This window comes from Mesoplodon bidens (genome assembly GCF_964165515.1).
Source record: "Mesoplodon bidens genome assembly, chromosome: 14".
In the NCBI taxonomy this organism is placed as follows: domain Eukaryota; kingdom Metazoa; phylum Chordata; class Mammalia; order Artiodactyla; family Ziphiidae; genus Mesoplodon; species Mesoplodon bidens.
The window spans coordinates 69,463,602-69,482,468 of NC_138170.1; the positions used below are offsets into that span (position 1 = coordinate 69,463,602).

The window sequence follows — 18,867 nt, forward strand, 5'->3', positions numbered from 1 at the left end:
GGTGGGCGCCCCCTCCTGGCAACCCAAAGTCTCACTAGGGCAGACCGCGGAGCGTCTGAGAGGAGGGGGGACCCCCGGGAAGGAGGGAGGCCCGGAACGGGCAAGAGGGGAAGCCCGGCTCCAGGACGCCCGAGAAAAAGTTGGGGAGCTGGCTGTGGTGAGACAAGAGGGCCTAAAGGAAGCTTGAGTAGGAGACAGAGAAAGTCCGGTGAGACATAAAGGCCTGCTGTGTACACAGCCTTGGCGAGTACACGTGACCCCCACTTCCTCCCGCCCCTGGGGGCAGCTGGCACCGCGGGGTCCACACCTCCCACTCTCCTGCAGGTGCTGGCCCTGCGCTCCCCGTCCCCGGGCTCCAGGTCGCCAAAGCCCAGAGCAGAGCCCCGGGTCTTCCCCGGTGAGAGAGGGGGAAAGAAACATCCTCTTCAGGGACTGAGGATTCAGAGACCTTCGGTGCTGTAGCTGGTTTCCGCCTCAGAGCCAGGAGATGCAGGAGGGGCTGTTTTTCCGTTTTGGGTTCTTTGTCTACCCTTCACACACCCCTCCCCGCCCCCCCACCCCAAGCGACCATGAGCCAGCCTTAGTGACCTTCCTGCTTTGGGCCCAAGCTCAGTACTCTTGGCTTCAGACAAAGGAGTTCTGGGGCCCAGGTGAGAGGAGGCTCACCTCCCACTCTCCTCACCCCCCAGCCCAGCCCCATCCTCCAGCAGGAAGCTCAAAGGCATAATTAACCCAGCCTACAGCCAGGCCAGGACTGCAGACTCCGGGATGTGATGGGCCCAGGAAGGGCGTTTGAGAGGTGAGGACCCTGAGCGGGGGGAGGACCAGGGGGCACATTCTGTGCCCCCCGCCCTGGACCCTTAAAGACGGTACTGCTGGGGCTTCAGCCCCCAGGGGAGCCTTCCCTTCCAGGAACTGGAGTGAGTGCCCATTGAGGAACTACGGGGAAGAGGAGCAGGGAAGTGCTGCCTTCCGGAAGCATTAGAAGGGTTGTGTACCTTGATTCAGTGAAGAAAAGGCCTGGAAAGTTTACAGAGGTCACATGGAGACAGTTGGAATCCAAGGCTTCTAGAATAAAGGCTGAACTCAGGGACCTAAGAACGGGTGGAGAATGGGGTACCGAAGCAGATATTCATGACAGAAACGCAATATTGAGAACTTCAGGAGCACCTTAGAAACCATTTCCGGCATCTTTATTTTCCAGATGAGAAAACTGAGTCTCAAAGAGACGAAGTTGTTTCAGCAGAGTCTTGCTGCAGTTTCCCTGTGCCTTCCCCCTCCCCCTAGAGCATCTTTGCTGCACCCCACACATACAAGTCAATGCTCCCTTCCAGGGCCAGGGAGGGCTGTGCAGTCTGGCCCCTCCTCTGGGAAGGGAGCTCTGTCGTGACTGGGAGCGGCCAAGGGGGCTATTTCCAGACCCCTTCTGTGTGCCTGAGGCACTCGATGGGCCAGAAACCACAGGGCTGGCTGGCTTTTCTGTTGTTCCTTCGGATTTGGGCCTCCAACCCTGCCCCAGTCCTTTTTCTGCCCTGGCTGTGCTCTGAGTCCTGGGGCCAGCATGACTCCTGGCACACAGTAGGCCGTCAGGTTTGACACAGGAATGGCTAAACGGTTGGAGAAGCCCTATCCCCGTGGCAGGGACCCCAGGCACAAGGTGAGGCCTCCGAGCCACTCCTGTAACTCTGCGACAGTCCCTTTGTTCTTCCCTCTCCACAGGCAAAGAACAGAAGGAGACCAACATCGAATCCATGAAAATGGAGGCAAGTGTTTTCCTCAACCCCCAGGGGCTCTGTGGATCCTGATTCTAGGAGAAGAAAGCCACCGCTCTGACCGACTGTGGCGAGTGTGTGTGAGGGGGCCCAAGGTGGCCCCTGGCCCCTTCTTTACATGTCCCTCTGTGAGGAGCAGAGGAAGTGGGTGTGGAGGTTGGAAGGCCCCCAGCGAGGCAGCCAGCTGGTCCCCCTTCAAGACCAAGCACCTCCCCTCCCAGTTTATGTCCTGCCCCACATCCCTCACTTCTCCAGCCCAGACAGGGGCTTGGCCCGCACTCGCAGGGCTGGCATCTCTGGCCAGGAGTCAGAGCTCTGTGTTCTGCTCGAGGTGAGTGCCTCCTTGGTTTCCCCTCCAGGAGGAAGAAACCCTGCAGCGGGGCTGTCCGTGCTCACCTTAATGCCGGTCTGTCTCTGTCGTCTCTGTCCTAGGGCTCCCGGGGCCGGCTGCGGGGTGGCCTGGGCTGGGAGTCCAGCCTCCGCCAGCGGCCCATGCCGCGGCTCACCTTCCAGGCGGGGGACCCCTACTACATCAGCAAGCGCAAGCGGGACGAGTGGCTGGCACGCTGGAAAAGGGAGGTGAGGTGCCTTCTGGCCTGGGCCCCAGCCTGTCCCACGGAACTGGGAAACCGGAAGTTAGCTTCAGCCACTGTCTGCAGCTGTTGTCAGGCCCTGGCTGAGCCTCAGTTTCCCCTTCAGGTTAACCTCTCACACTTACAGGGCACTGCTGGATCCCTAGGCAGTGGCTGGGTCCTTTGTTCTTTCAACAAATGTTATTGGACATTTACCGTGTAACCAGGCAGTGTCTTAGGCTTTGTGCGTGTAGAATTCCTGCCTTCGTGGAACTGACATTCTGATGGGGGAGATGGACAGGAAACAAGTAAACAAGGGGTTGAAATAGAGGTTAACAGAGGCCTGCTTTAGGTGGGGTGGTCAGGAGAGGCTTCTTGGAGGAGGTGGCATTTAAGTTCAGGCCTAAAGGAACAGGAGAGCTGGCTTTGTGAGTTGTGGCGGGGGGAGAACATTCTAGGCAGAGGAAATAGCACAAGCGAGGCCCTGACTGGTTTGGCTACGTGAAAGACCGATACTCCCAGAGTGAACCGAGCAGGGGAGAAAGTGGGGTCAGATGAAGCTGGGAGGTAAGCAGGGTCCAATCATACAGGGCCTTGAGGTCCCGTCCGAAAGCTGTTTTTTTTTTTTTTTTAAATAAATTTATTTATTTATTTATTTTTGGCTGCATTGCTGCACGGGCTTTCTCTAGTTGCGGCGAGCAGGGGCTGCTCTTTGCTGTGGTACCCGGGCTCCTTCTCATTGTGGTGACTTCTCTTGTTGCGGAGCACGCAGGCTCAGTAGTTGTGGCTTGCGGGCTCTAGAGCGCAGGCTCAGTAGTTGTGGTGCACGGGCTTCGTTGCTCCGCGGCATGTGGCATCTTCCCGGACCAGGGCTCGAACCCGTGTCCCCTGCATTGACAGGTGGATTCTTAACCACTGCGCCACCGGGGAAGCTGCCCCGAAAGCTGGTTTAACGCTGTGTCCTGGGAAGCCATTGAAGGTTTCTGTGCAGGGGAGTGATTTGATGTAGATTAAAGGAGCAGCAATGGAGACAGATAGGGACAGATCTGGAGATTTAGAGAGAGAAACAGCAGGGCTTGCTGATGGATGGCTGGGGTGGGGGAGGGGAGGAAATGGAAGCACGACTCCCAGGGGTTTGACCTGAACACCTGGGTGATGGGTGTGCTACTTCCTTAGGTGGGGAAGACTAGGGGAGGAACGAGTTTGGGACAGGAGGGAATCAAGGGTTTAGCCTGAGCTGCTGAGGTGCCTGGAGCCTGGAGCGTAGGGAGGTCCAGGCTGCAGGTCAAAGATGAGAAGGCGTCAGGAGCAGAACCTGGCGTTTAAGTCCACGAACACTGATGAGCTCATGTAGGAAACAGGAGGAGAAAGCAGAGACAGTGTCCCTGGATTCTGTCCACAGAAAGCCGACACTTACAGCCACGTGGAGAGGGGGAATGGCAGCAGCAGGACTGAGAAAGGGGCCTGAGAGGAAGAAGAGGGAGGAAGAGCCGTGTCTCAGAAAGGAGAAGGTTTTCCAGAGGCAGTGGCCGCCCAGCCCTGCGGGGGCTGAGTTGAGACAGGCTGGTTGCACCTGCCGATCTGGAGGTAGCTGGTGACTTTTCTTAGAGAGGCTTCTGTGCCGGTTGGGAGGGAGTAAGCCAGCCCAGGGAGGACTTCGGTAGTGAGAGGAGGTGATGCCGTGGAGACGAAGGGGCGAAACCAGTTTACGAAGCACCATTGTGGGGCTGCTCTCCTGTATGTCTGGTTAGTAGAGAGAAGCCCGTTGACCTACCAGCAAGGGAAGGGAAATGCAAACTGCCACCACGTGGGGCCTGTCACCTTCACTCTCACTTGTCTTTACCCCAGGCCTGCAAAGGATGGTGTTATCCCATCTGCATTGTGTGAGAACTTGCTCTAGAGAAAGTTCAGTACAAGGTGGGGGGGTGGGGGGGGTGGCTACTTGATTGTTTCCAGTTCCTTTGGGATCCAGGAAGGCAGAAGTTTCTCTCCTGGAGGAGCCTGGAAAAGGGACAGCCTGTCCAAGGTCTGGGAGAAGAGAGGCTGGACTCTGAGCATTAAGTGTAGTCTTTGGGATGGAAATTCATTCGGGACCTGCGGCTATTCCCCTGTGGCCTGTGGGAGGGGCTTTGCTTTTTAACCCCTTGTTATGAGTGGCCTGTATTTCTGTTCTCCCTTAGCCCTAGGGCCAGAGGCTAGATATAAAGACTTCTTTTTTTTTTCTTTAATATTTATTTGTTTATTTGGCTGCACCGGGACTTCGTTGCTGCGTGCGGGATCTTTTAGTTGCGGCATGTGGGCTCTAGTTCCCTGACTAGGCATGGAACCCGGGCCCCCTGCGTAGGGAGTGCAGTGTTAACCACTGGACCACCAGGGAAGTCCCTAGATTTAAAGACTTTTATGCTTGAAAAGCGTCTAGAAATTTGGTGATCCTCAAACTGTGCTCCCTCGAAGAAGCAGTATGGAGGCCTGCTCTCAGTTGCAATAAAAAAGGCAGTCTTCTCTCAACTCACAGGGAAAAGTAAGATAATAGATACATTTTCTCAATTTTAAAATTTCCACTAAAATTTAAAAAGACTTTTTTTTATTATGAACCTGTTCTGACATAGACAGAAATAGAGAGACTAGTATAATGAACCCCCATGTACCTATCACCAAAGTGCAACAACCATTAAAAGCTTTTCTAGAAAAAAGAAACCTTTGGCATCTGCTTCCCCCAACCAGTAAAGGTCATCAATGAGGATGAACAGAAAAACTTTAAAGTCGATTTAATTTACAATATTTTAGGGATGCGTGACTTGAGATGTAGAGACCTGCACGCAGAATATATTTTCTGCTAGTAACGTTGTTCCTTGTTCATATGATACAACTCAAGATTTCCGCGACTTCCGGTACAAGCGCTAGAACCCTTGAGCCCGTTATTTCAGACTAGGGGCTGGGGCTGCAGAGTTACGAGCTGGCCACAAGCTCACTCAGGGCACAGGGAAGGGGCTGGAATGGGATTGAGTTTGGGCTCCTGCTGCCACGTGGGGGCCATCCCCAGAGACCACACTCGCCCCTCTTGGGCTCTGCCAGGGCGCTAGGGAAGGGCTAGTTGCAGGTAACAAGAGCACTGGGGGGCACTTCCCTGGTGGTCCAGTGGTTAAGACTCTGTGCTTCCACTGCCGGGGGCTCGGCTTTGATCCCTGGCCTGGGAACTAAGATCCCACATGCCTTGCGGCCAGAAAGAACCATGGGGAAACACTGGGAGCTCTCGGGATTCCCAAGTGCCCCTCAGGCTAAAGAGCAGTAACTGTCTTTGTCAGGCCTGTTTTCTCAGTGGCTTTACCAAGGGGAGAGAAATCCGTCCTCCTTTTGCAGTTTCCCCTTAGTTCTCTGGCACTTGGCCCTTTCTTCTGAAACTGCCTCACTAGGCCTTTCTGACCTCGTCCCCAAGATTCTTCCCCATCTCCTCCAACTGCATCTTCTTAGCATCCTCCTCTGTCCCTTGACTGTGACACCCCCAGATGTCTGCTCCCACCCTTGGCCAGTCTTTAAAGACTTTTTTTTTTTTCTTTTTGGTTGGGTTGGGTCTTGTTGCTGCGCGTGGGCTTTCTCTAGTTGCGCTGAGCGGGGGCTACTCTTCCTTGTGGTGCGCAGGCTTCTCATTGCGGTGGCTTCTCTTGTTGCGGAGCACGGGCTCTAGGCGTGCAGGCTTCAGTAGTTGTGGCTCTTGGGCTCTAGAGCGCAGGCTCAGTAGTTGTGGCGCACGGGCTTAGTTGCTTCATGGCATGTGGGATCTTCCTGGACCAGGGATCGAACCCGTGTCCCCTGCATTGGCAGGCGGATTCTTAACTACTGCGCCACCAGGGAAGTCCCCTCGGCCAGTCTTGCTCCCCTTACCACTTGGGTGCTCTCACAGATCCTACTCCCAAAAAAGATACATTCCCTACTGCCGAATACAAGCTGTTTCCCAGACAATGCCGCTGGGAGGTCCCGCCAGCATTTCCAAACCTCAGAATGTGACGCCTGCCCTTTGAAGTTCCTGCAGGGCACCATCATTGAGCTGACGGTCAGAACCCTCCGTGTCTGCATGCCGAGTAAGATACTGGAGCTACCAGAAGCCTAGGGGATTCCTGGTTATCCTATGATTGGGCCAGGGATCGGGCACCTCAGGAAGAGCATCACCAAGGGACTTAGACTAATTCTGCCTGGCGTCATCCTCAAATTAGCAAGAGTTGGCTTTTGGCTTTTAAAGGATGAACTTGAATTTAGGGAAGTGGGAGGAAAGGCACTGCAGAAAGAGCCATACAGCATGTGCAAAGGTTTGGAGGCACAAGACAGTGTGGCCTTTTCAGGAATGGAAGTTCATGGTGGTGGGTGATGGAGCACAGGGTGCAGGTGCAGGGTTCAGAGCAGCAGGAGTGTGGCTGGGAAGCTGGGCGGGGCCTGAGGGCCTATGTGCCCTGCTGTGGTGCTTCACCTGATCCCAGTTTGCACCTGGTCCACATGCCCCACCTGTAGGGCCTTCTTCCCTCAAAACATCCCCCTCGGCTTGGTTTCCTTTTCCCGTGACCACCCTTGTCAGTCAGTCCCCAGTTACTGAGTCAAGTCTGCTCTTTACTGTACTGTCCATCTGAGATTATCTGCCTCCCCAGGCCTTTAAAAAAAAAAATTAAGAAGACTTAGAATATCACGAATGAATGAAATTTTAAATAATTGGATGAGGAAAATGGGGCATTTCCTCCTTCCCTGAGGCTGAAGTGGGGATTCCTGCTGGAACTGGGATGCTGGTGTCTGTCCCATCTCCTATTCTCTGCATCTCTTTACCAGTCCTTTTAAGGATTAATCTCTGCTTTAGTCATGACCAGGTCCTGTTACAAGACCAGCAATGGCTCTCCACTGTCTCCCCATCATGTCAGAAATCCTCTGGTTCTTTCTCAAGGCTTCATCCCTCACTGTGACCTCCACGATGGCGCCACCCCACTTCACTACCATTCTGTAATAGGAACGTCCCCTGTGAGGGACCAGTCTCCCCTTTATACATCCCTCCTCCCTGCCGCTGTTCCTGCTGTGCTTTCCCCTATCCATTCTTCAGGGTTGAGTCCCAGAGTTGCTGCCTCCTCCAGGAAGCTCTCTAGGATTTCTCCAGTCCACCCTGACCTCTTCCCTCCTCTGCACCCCTGTAGTCCTTACCGTTAATATTGTTGGGTTTAGCAATCAATTATACTTCATAGAGTATTTTTCACTAACTCTTTCTTACATGTTTTGTCTTCACCAATCATGCCCAACCTGATTTGGGGCAGGGAGAACAGGCTCAATGAATACCTGTTGGTTGACTAAGCAGTTGGGAGGTGGGTGAATACGAGACCTCTTCTCAGGGAGCTCAGGCCCAAGCCATTGGTTTGCAGGGGTGCTGACAAGTGTACCCGGAGAATAGCGTGGGACTGGGGGACTGTGGGCGGGCTCCCACAGGTAAGGGCAGTGCCCGAGTCTTCGCCACCCTGTGCTCCTGCTGTTCCCACTGGGCCTCTGCTATGCTTGAGCCGAGGAGAACCTTCCTTGGCCTGGCAGAGCTGGCCCAGGCCTGGGCAGCTGGGAGGGCAGAGGCGAGGCATCCCTCCACCCAAAGGAGGGCAGTTCCAGCCTCCTCCTTCCGACTATTTTCAGAACAGAATGACCCTCAGGGAGTGCTTTAGGCTTAGGAGGGGCTTCTTACAGGTGTTACTTCATTAACCCTCATTACTGAGAGGCAGAGGCCTGGCCAAGCAGCTGGAACAGTCGTTGAGCCAGAGAGCCTGCAGACTCCCAGTGTGTATCACTGCTTAGGGTTTTAGGACACAGTTATGGCCAGGTGATGTTATGACTCCCATTAATCTCTTCACCCCAACTGACTCTAAATTACTTAGAGCCAAGGTACCATATCCTGCTGATCTAGGATCTGGTTTCTTTCCTGGCTCCCAACCCTAAAGGAAGGACTTCTGCATCCTTAGACTTATTAGATGCTTAATACATATTAAACACTGATAACAAATAACCTGTGGTGCAAATATCACAGTCTCTCCTCCCCTCCCCTCTCCCTCCTGCCCTCAGACCCCCCTCCCCTCCTCACAGGCTGCCCTCATGGCCTTCTCTTTCCTGGAAGTGAGTCCAGATGCTCACTCGGCTACTTACTGGATGTGGGACCTTCAGCATCACTTACTGAGCACAGCTGAGGTCCCTGTGCTGTTTCTAGACTTGGCTCTACTCTGCTCTCCTGGGCATGTCTCATCTTCATGGGAGTAGCACTCACCAGTTTGTTTTCTGCTTCTGCCCAACCTGAGCTTGTTCAAAGCAGGCCGTCTTGGCACCTCTGCCCCCAGGGCTGCCATTCAGGAGGTACTAGGTAAAGGTTTGCTGAATGAATGAGTGAATAATTCGAATCTCAGAGTTGTGTGGGTTAATAAGGTATACTACGTAACATTTATAGCACAGGGCTAGCATATAATAGGACACGGATAATGTTTTTGTTTTGTTTTGTCTTTGTTTTTTGGGCTATGCAGCACAGCTTGTGGGATCTTAGTTCCCTGACCAGGGATTGAACCCGCACCCTTGGCAGTGAAAGCACCAAGTCCTAACCACTGGACCACCAGGGAATTCCCAGAAATGAATAATTTTTAAAAACTGATTTTATATAAGTATTACACAAATACATTCCTGTTAAAAAAAAAAAAAAACCCATCCCTCCCCCAATGATTTTAATTCCCCCATCAGAGAGGTACCTAATGCTATCGGTTTGGTGTATATATGACATGATTTTCTCTATCTATCTAAGTGTGTGTGTAAATATATAATTTTGCTTCACAGTTGCTTTTTTTTCTTTTCCTTTTTTTAATATATATAGAACCACACCGTAGTTTCGTTTTACAGCTTGGTTTTTCGCTTAGAATAAGTCTGGGCAATCAAGCCACGTAATTACTGTTCTATTCCACCATATGGATTACCACGATTTTATTTAACCATTCTCTTACTGGTGGACATTTGTGTGGTTTACAATATTTTACTGCATAAGCACTTCAGCAGTGAACATCCTGGGTCATGCCTCTTTGTGCATCTGTTTCTCTAAGATAGATACCTAGAAAGAGAAATGCTGGGTTGAAAGGAATGTATATTTTGCATTTGATACAGTCTGCCAAATTGTCCTCCAAAAAGGGCAGTGCCAATTTATGCTCCCATAAACAAGGTGTGAGAAGATTTACACCTTTGCCAACATCAATATTTTGCTAATCTAACGTGTGGGAAAACGGTATCTTGTTATGATTTTAATTGGCATTTCCCAGATAATAAGTGAGGTTGGACATCTTTTCATATGTTTATTGGCCATTTGTGCTGCTGCTTCTGTGAGCTGAGCAAATGTTGCTTCCTCTTGCTTTATAACCCTGCAGTCTCAACAGACTGTGCTTCCTGTCGGCCCTGGGAAGAACAGCCTGTGAACGTCCAGCCTGTGAATGTCATCTCCTGCTGTGCTATATTCCATTTAATAAGCAACCGCTAAGCACCTACTACATCGCGGGGGCATTGTGCTGGGGGCTTTGGGAATAAGGAGATGAATTAAGTGTGATCTCCTGGGCTTTAGTACAGGAGATGTGAGAAATGGCAACACAAAGTAGACCATTAAGGACTAAAACCAAGTTATTAGCAAAGTATGTGCGTAGCAGTTTTAGGGGATTCCGACTGGCAGACGGTCCTTGCTTATTCACTATATATAAACTAATGAAAACCTGAACCCTTGCAGGATGGCCTCAAAACTAACATCACCCTTGAAGGAGATGATGCCATTTGGAGCAGGCATGACAAGTATACCTTACCAAAAGGCTGAACACATTTTAAAGGGACTCTTGTGACAGCTCGTAATCAGTAGTGAGTTCCAGGGCTGGCCTTTAGGACGGGCTGTGAAACTGTCATCATAGAGGTGCCCCATTGTCTCTTAAATGGACCGGCTGTTTGCACACTGGCGTGTTCATTCCATCTGGGGGGCACAGAGAGAAGAGCTCTTAGAACAACCCTCACTTTTTAGTGGTGAGAAAACAGTAGTGGGGAGGATGGTCGTAATTTGAGTCTGGTCCAGCAGCGGCCATGGCCAAGCCTGAACTAGGCCAAAGGGGTAGCTTTGTGAGCACCTACTTCATGCCAGGGACTGTGCCGAAAGCATTAACTTTCACCACCGTCCTAAGAGATGATAAAGTTAAATTGTATATCAGGATTCACAAAATGGAGGCCACCCCTGTGGCCCAGCCCAGTTCACAAATCTAAACCTAGGTCAGTGCATGGGAATTCCCTGGTGGTCCAGTGGTTAGGACTCCGTGCTTCTACTGCAGGGGGCACGGGTTCCATCTGGGGTTGGGGAACTGAGATCCCAGCATGCCTCGCGGCACAGCCAAAAAAGTTAAAATAAAGTAAAATAAAATAAAATAAATAAACCTAGGTTAGTGCAGTTACAGGAAACTCTTGCCAAGGAATCCTAACATCCACCAATCACAATCCTCCAGCTCAGTTTAGCGAGCTCACCTTCCCCTAGGAAACAGGACCGGCTGCCTTTTAAGGAAATTCCATCTCTCCTAGCCAGTCATGCCCTGTTCCGTGGTGCCTCTTCTAACAGTAGGTGAACCTCGCTCTCGCCCAGCATCCCTGGGAAAGAGCGCTCGCAGCTCTGAGGTGCCGAACTCCCCCAGTCCAAGGACTGTTCTGCCTTGAATAAAGGACATCAAACTTCTTACTAAATTGTATTATTTTGTCATTTGACAGGTATATTATCTGCAATTACTATAAGAACTAATTTTTATCCCCATTTTACGATTAGGAAGCTAAGATTCCCCTAAGTGAGGTGGTTAAGAGCCACGTGGATATCCTTGTGGAGAGGCCCCTGGGCTAAACCAGACTCCAGATCGCAGGCTGCTTCTGTTTCGTACCCAGATGACTCCACTAGAACCGGCTCTTCCTGGTTTTCGGTCTTGGCTTCCCCTGAAACAACAGCCCTCCTGCCCATGCTGCCTCACCCCACCTCTGCCCTCACCCCACCTTGGCTGCCGAAGTTCAGGCTGCTGGGTCTTGCCAGGTTTGGGTCCTTTTCACCCTGGGGGCCCCTCCCGCACTTCCTGCTCCCCTCATTTGGTCCTGAGCCCTTGCCCTTGAATTGCTGTTTTTTCATGATCTTATGTTTGATGTTGTGAAACTGGATTAAATGAATGGAATGAGATTCAGGAGGTCTGGTTTCTGGGCTCAGCCTCTACCCCTGATCAATTTGAGAAGGTCATTCTCTTCTCTGCGCTTTAGTTTCCTCGTTTGACACAAGTAGACTAGCCGACCCCCGAGATTCTGAAATTGCATAATTTAGGGGGAGGAGGCCTGGAGTCATGACCTGTAGCTCCCTTTGTCTCTTATATGACCTTGTACGTACATCCTAAATTAAATATTTGAGTGAATTCTCAGACTTCACATATATGCCTCTTCAAGAGGCACATACATAAAGCATCTTGATAAAGATGCTTAGAAAAAAACTTTCATAAAATTCACATTTTGTGCTAGAATCTAGCTTTCTTTGCCTCTTCACGATGGTCCCCTTTTCTTCCTCTGTGTTTTCTGCCAGGATCAGAAAGGTGGGACATGAAGCTCATCGTAACTAGGCCTGGGCGAGGGAGGGGCTTGAATCCATCACTAAAAAGCTGATGTTGCAAACGTACCCCCATCTGACAGGTACATCTTCCTGGGGCATTTCCTTAGCTCAGGAACTCACATCCTTGTTCTGACTTTGGTCACCATGTTCCTAGGTCTGCCCCTGACCGCTAGTTTTTATTAGTCACACAATCATCTGTTCATTATTTTACTTATTTTATTTTTGGCTGCATCGGGTCTTAGTTGTGGCACGCAGGATCTTCGCTGAGGCATTCAGGATCTTTCATTGCGGCGTGCAGGCTTCTCTCTAGTTGTGGCGCTTGGGCTCCAGGCCGTGTGGGCTCTGTAGTTTGTGGCAGACAGGCTCTCTAGTTGAGATGCGCGGACTCAGTAGTTGTGGTGCGCGGGCTTAGTTCCCTGACCAGGGATCAACCCGCGTCGCCTGCATTGTAAGGCAGATTCTTTACCACTGGACCACCAGGGAAGTCCCTGTTTATTATTTTAGAGAGTTACAAACCTTGACTGAGCAAATACTTCATGCTCAGGCTTTTAGAAAACTCCATATGCATCTGGGTCTCTACTGTGTTCCCACATTTTCTGTACACTAAAGAAACACATTTAAAGGAATGTCAGAATCCCACCCTGGGAGAGGTAGGCAGGTAAGTACTGCAACCCAATAAGGGTTGCAATAGAAATGTGAGGAAAGGGGTCATGGGAGCGGCTAACTTGCCCTGCCTGAGGAGCCCGGGAAAGCTTTCCAAAGAAGAGACATCCTGCAGGCCTACCACTGGGACAGGAGTTTGCCTAACAGGGACAGTGGAGGGAGGGCACTGAGTGGGATCATGAGGTAGGTGGTCCAAGAAATCCTCTAGGAGTTTGGGACCTAGAGCACCTCAAGATTTCTTGCATATTTAGTTCAGCTTTTAGAAACATCCTCGTAGCCCTTGCTACGAGGCACACAGGAGAAGACATAATGGTGCCCTTCTCTCTGCTTTGTTTTAAAGATCAGACCATTTGTTAAGGAGGTCCAGGGAGGCTCAAGCATGGAGGGGGTCAGCTGGACTCTGTTAAGGAGCCAACGCTCTAGATGAAGGAGTGAACGGACTTGTGTTAGTATTTCTTAAATACACACAGCACCATGCTGGCACTGTAGGAGACCGCTGCACCCGGTCCCAGTCCCAGGGCACACATGGTCTAGAGGAGGAGGCAGGAGTGCTCACCGTGAGCTGCTGTGTGAGATGCAGCAGGGGCTCGTTCTGTGCTCCTGCCACCAAGAGTCTGGTGAGCACAGAGGAGGGTGAGAGAGCTTCTGCAGGAAGTCCTGGAAAGTTTCATGGAGGAGGTGTCCTTTGAGAATTCCAGTAGGGATACATAGAGAAGGTATTTCAGGGAAAAGAACCACTGAGGGCAAAGAGAAGGAGACATGAAGCTTCTGGGTTGTTTAGGGAACAGCAAGAGATCTGGTAACTAGGTGTGGGAGTGGGGGAGGAAGAAGAGAGAAAACTACAAAGGGAGATGGTCAGATGTCACCAGTCTTCCTGTCATAGTGAGAAATGCAGGCTTCACCGTGTACAGGGAGCTGGAATGTGAGAGAACTGGATGTGTATTTTGGGAAGATAACCCTGGCCGCATTGTAAGGGGCCCCAGAGCGGGGAAGGTTAGAAGAAGGACCAATTAGGAGGGCATTACGTCTGGTTTTGACGGAGGGTCCAGGCAGTGGGAGGCAGACTTGGTAGATACAGCTTGCCTCTGGTTGGCGGGAAGAGAGAAACCTGCCTGGGGTTTGCGGGCTGGGGGTGAGGGGGCATTATCTCAGCTAGGGAGGAAGAGCAGGTTTGGGGCAGGAAGGTGGTATGGACTTTCCATTTTCTTAAGGATGTATTTTGATGAGCAGAAGTTTTTCATTTTAATAAAGTCCAACTTAACCAAATTTTTCTTTTATTGGGGTGTGTGCGTGTGTGTGTGTTTGTGTGTGTGTGTGATCTCTGAGTTCTCTGCCTACCCCAAGGTCATGAAGATATTCTCTTAGGAGGAGTGGACTTTTTTTTTTTTTTTTTGCGGTAGGCGGGCCTCTCACCGTTGTGGCCTCTCCTGTTGCAGAGCACAGGCTCCGGACGCGCAGGCTCAGCAGCCATGGCTCACGGGCCCAGCCGCTCCGCGGCATGTGGGATCCTCCCGGCCCGGGGCACGAACCCGTGTCCCCTGCGTCGGCAGGCGGACTCTCAACCACTGCGCCACCAGGGAAGCCCAGGAGTGGACTTTTAAGTTAGGTTTTGGACAAGCTGCTTTTGAGAAGCCAGCATGGTGGCTGTCCGTGGGGAGAGGGTTGGCAGGCACTCAGGTCATCCACCGGGAAGGCAAGTGCAGGCTGGTGAGCAGGGAGGGAAGAGCCCAATGCACGGAGGGCAGCCCTGCCTTGAGAGGACCAGGTTAGGGAGGGACAGGCACTCGGGGCCTCTGGGAGCAGCTGGCTGGCATGCTGTATGTGTGTGTTTGTGTGTGTGTGTGTGAATGTTACCACTTTTCTGACTTGCCATTCTTTAATAACAACTCTTCACAGATGCCATATGACTCTAGTCAATGATTAGTGGGCAGTATATTTTAATTTTTCACTTCTAACTCAGATGGATTAAACAAAAATAGGGATAAAACAGTGCAGTCTCCTATATGTTTGAATCTAGATACTGTTTAAAAGGCAACTATATGGGGCAAACAAAAAAACAGAAATTGAGTTGGACTTGCTTTATATGTACCAAAGATGCTATTAGAATTCAGTGTTTCTTAAAGGGCAGGTTTGTGTATTACCTGGGCAGTGCGTTAAAAAGGCACATTCCCAAAAAAAAAAAAAAAAAAAAAAAAAAAAAGGGCCTCCCTGGTGGCGCAGTGGTTGAGAGTCCGCCTGCCGATGCAGGGGATACGGGTTCGTGCCCCGGTCTGGGAGGATCCCATATGCCGCGGAGCGGCTGGGCCCGTGAGCCATGGCCGCTGGGCCTGCGCATCCGGAGCCTGTGCTCCGCAACGGGAGAGGCCACAACAGTGAGAGGCCCGCATACCGCAAAAAAAAAAAAAAAAAAAAAAAAAAAAAAAAAAAAAAAGGCACATTCCCAGGCCCCATTCTGAAACTAGGAGGCAGAAACTCTGGTGTTGTTCCTGAGAAATCTGATTTTCTAGTCAGGTCCCCATGGTTCTGGGGCTTGTGAAAGTTTGAGAACCACAAAGCTTCGGATGATTCGAAGTAAACCAAATCTGACAGCAGAGATTCCTCCAAAAATGCATTTATTGTATCGCCTACCACCCTGTCACCCACATCGGGGGTCTCCCCGCACATTCGGATCACCTGGGAGTTTGTTTTAACCACCTCTGCCTGGGCCCCTCGCTCTGGGTCCAGTACATCTGGAATTTAACGATGGGCCCTGGCCCAGATGTTCCTAAAACTCTCCAGGTGATTCTAATGTACAGCGGGGTTGAGACTCTCAGACCTTGAACACACTGAGACGAGGAAGAAGTACGGGCTCTAAGGCCGGCACAGCTAGAGAACCATTTCCAAACGTAGGTGGGGGAGAAGACCGGAAAGGACTTGGTTCGGGGATTCAAACTTTTCCTTTGGGATGGAGATGGTAGGCGTTCCTGCTGTTTTCAGCAACGGTTTACCGCAGTGCTTGTCTACTGGTCTCCTCCTGGGTCTTCTCTTTGGACCCTGAAACTTGATAGGGTCTGCATGCCTGAATCTGAATGGTGGTCCCTGAGGCCCCTCCCTTTGACCCCTGGAGGCTGGAGATGGGGTTGGGGGAGGGGAGGAGAAAGCAGCCCAGGCTGTTCAGGTTTACCTGGTTCCTTTTGACACCGCCCACCCCCCCCCCGTATAAAATTAACATTTCTCTCCAGAGTCTAGTTTTTAAAGCAAAGTAACAGTATCAGCTTGTGCTCAAGCAAACCTGTCGTAAGATTCTTTCCACCTTTTAAATGATATGCCCTCCTGACTTCCTTTGATCTTATCTGTAATATTCAGCAGATATTTGTGGTCCCATTAGACCGATTAAGAAACTAAGATACAGGGCTTCCCTGGTGGCGCAGTGGTTGAGAGTCCGCCTGCCGATGCAGGGGACACGGGTTCGTGCCCCGGGCCGGGAAGATCCCACATGCCGCAGAGCGGCTGGGCCCATGAGCCATGGCCGCTGGGCCTGCGCTTCTGGAGCCTGTGCTCCGCAACGGGAGAGGCCACAGCGGTGAGAGGCCCCCAGTGAGAGGCAAAAAAAAAGAAAGAAACTAAGATACAAAGAAGCTAGGTGCGTACTGACCGTCCTGGCGTCCGCAGGGATCCCCTGCTCACATGCTGCTCCGTCTGTTCTTTCTCCTGGCGAGGGGCAAGTGAGGTCTGGGGACCTACAGCAACGCCACCGCCACCCCTGCTCCCTGCCCAGAGCCCGCATTTGACTCGCTCCGGGTTAGGGGATGGAAGTGCTGGGGGCAGGAGACTTGGGTTTGTGGAGAAGCCTCCCCCTCTGTGCAGACCCGGAGCTGTAGGGAAAGAGGACGCGGATCGGCGCGGGGAGGGAAGAGGCAGCAGCTGAGGCTCCAGGAGCCTGATGGCAGGTCTGGAGAGTTGGGGCTTCCAAGCCCTCCCATTAGGGAAGTGTGTAATGACCTGGGAAGGAATGGGGGAGCCAGGGAGGAATGAGGGCTGCCTGGGACAGAGGTGGGGAGATGGAGAAGTGAGGGGTCAGCGAAGAGGTGGCTCCCACCCAGACCCTGCATTTTACTCTCTGGCTCAGAATTTATGTGACTGAGCGGATGGTACAACAGGCCCCAGGCAGCTCTCCTCCCCAGCAGGTGTCCATACAGCTGTGCTTGTGCTTCTCCCTGGGAAGCTAATGCAGTTGCAGATGCCCCCAGTGATCTGGCCGTGCTGTCTGAGAAACCTGGGAGGTTGGGCCCAGTCCTGGTTCACCCTCTCTCATCCTCCCTTGAGGCTTCCTGCCTTTCCCGATCCGGGCCACCTCGGGTTTCCTTCAGCACATGGAGAAAGCATCTCCACCACATAATTTACCATCTAATTGCATGCTGTCTTGAATGAGGGCTGTGGTTTCATGTGTGGTGGGTCTTGGGCACACAATTAGGCTGTGAGTAACAGGAGGGTGGAGGCCATCTCCTGCACTGTCTCCTCCATGTCCTCCCTGGCCTGGCTACTGCATGTGCCCGGGACTCCTAGGGCTCCTAGACCCTAGTGTTTAGGTGTGTTTCGGGCAGGCTCAGAGGTTGGCTCCAGGGTAGAGCACAGCCTCCTTACAGTTCTGAAACTAGACTAGACTGGCGGGGCGGGGGGGTGGTCCCCTGCCCCATGGCGTTTGCCTAAAGCTGCACCTCTCCTGGGCCCAGGTTTGGGGAGGGCACCAAGCCCAGCCGGCCGGCACCCTGCAGTTGCCATGGTGACCCTTTTGCTTTCCTTCCGAAGGAGGATGGATTTCTCTTTCAGCCCAGATCATCTGCCTGGGCAGCCACCATTCTGTACACTCTGGGAGCCAGACTGCCTAGCCCCACTACCTTCCACTTTCTGCCACAGGGGACAGTTTGTTGAGAGGCTCAGTTTTTGTTTTTATTATTTATTTATTTATTTATTTTTGGCTGTGTTGGGTCTTTGCTGCTGCACACGGGCTTTCTCTAGTTGTGGCGAGCGGGGGCTCCTCTTCGTCGTGGTGCGCGGGCTTCTCATTGCGGTGGCTTCTCTTATTGCAGAGCACGGGCTCTAGGTGAGCAGGCTCAGTAGTTGTGGCTCACAGGCTATAGAGCGCAGGCTCAGTAGTTGTGGCGCACAGGCTTAGTTGCTCTGTGGCATGTGGGATCCTCCCGGACCGGGGCTCGAACCCACGTCTCCTGCCTTGGCAGGCAGACTCCCAACCTCTGTGCCACCAGGGAAGTCCCGAGAGGCTCAGTTTTAAATCCCAGTCCAATATCAAACGACAGCGTGTTCTCGTTTCAAGGGGGAGCAAGAGAGACAGGCCCAGGAGGTGGGCAGCTCCCCTCAGATGTGTGTTTACCCCCTCCTCCTCAGTTTTTGGCTCTGACCCTTTGGGTGGGGGGCTGAGTCCCCTGTAGGCCTGTTTCCTCATTTGTAACAGCCAGGGCCATTGGTGGTCTCCACACCTGGCTGGTATCAGAATTACCTAGGGAGGTTTTAATAGATTCCTGGGCCCTACCCCAAGACAGCTGATCTCCATAGGTGGGGCCCAAGAATCTGTATTTTTAAAAATCTCCTCGGGTGATCCTGATACAAATAAACCCAAGTGAGTATGGGATTCTCCTGGCAAGGTGATCTGTGAGGCCCTCACAGGAAGGAAAGGAAGCTCTGCCCTGTGCTGAGGATTGACTGGCCTTACTGGGGTCCCAGGAGCTTCCAAAGAGCCCGTTGTAGGTCAGTCTTGTCAGGAAGCCGGTGTTTCCTGGTCATGCTGGCTAAGCCAAGACCAGGCCCCCACCTTTTCCCCACAGGAGAAGCCAGGAGAGAGAGGATGATGGGCTGGGGGGGGGCACGGGGGGTTGCCATAACAACCAGCTCCAGGCAGAGGCCTCCCTTCCAGGGGCTGGTACTTCACCCCAGCAATGGTGGTTTCCATGGAGATGGGTTACTGAGGGACAGGGGGAACATTTGCCCCACTTAGTGCATTAGTCAGGAGCTGCCAGAAGGCAGAGCATCTCTAGGTGGGATCCTTGGACCCCTGTCGACTTTGAGTTCCCCCCACCGTGGCCTCTGCTCTCTGGGTGCAGGTCTGACGCTTTCTCCCTGCTTGGTTGCTCCCTCTGCGACTGGTCTCCCTAGCAACAAGTCCTGCTAACTCCTTGTTGTTGGCTCTGTGGCTATTTTTAGCTTCATTGCCAGCAGCCCAGTCCTGGTCATT

General features: G+C 52.2%; 1 protein-coding gene across 2 annotated transcripts in view; it reads left to right on the top strand.

Annotated features, from left to right (window-relative positions):
• The window catches only part of DNMT3A (DNA methyltransferase 3 alpha), a 100,870-nt gene that overhangs the window by 59,543 nt on the left and 22,460 nt on the right, over positions 1-18,867 (top strand). For both annotated transcript variants that reach the window (XM_081253663.1, XM_081253662.1), the window contains exons 5-6: positions 1,720-1,763; positions 2,205-2,351. In XM_081253663.1, the coding sequence (XP_081109789.1) occupies positions 1,720-1,763; positions 2,205-2,351 (191 nt within the window). The remainder of the gene's footprint in view (positions 1-1,719; positions 1,764-2,204; positions 2,352-18,867) is intronic.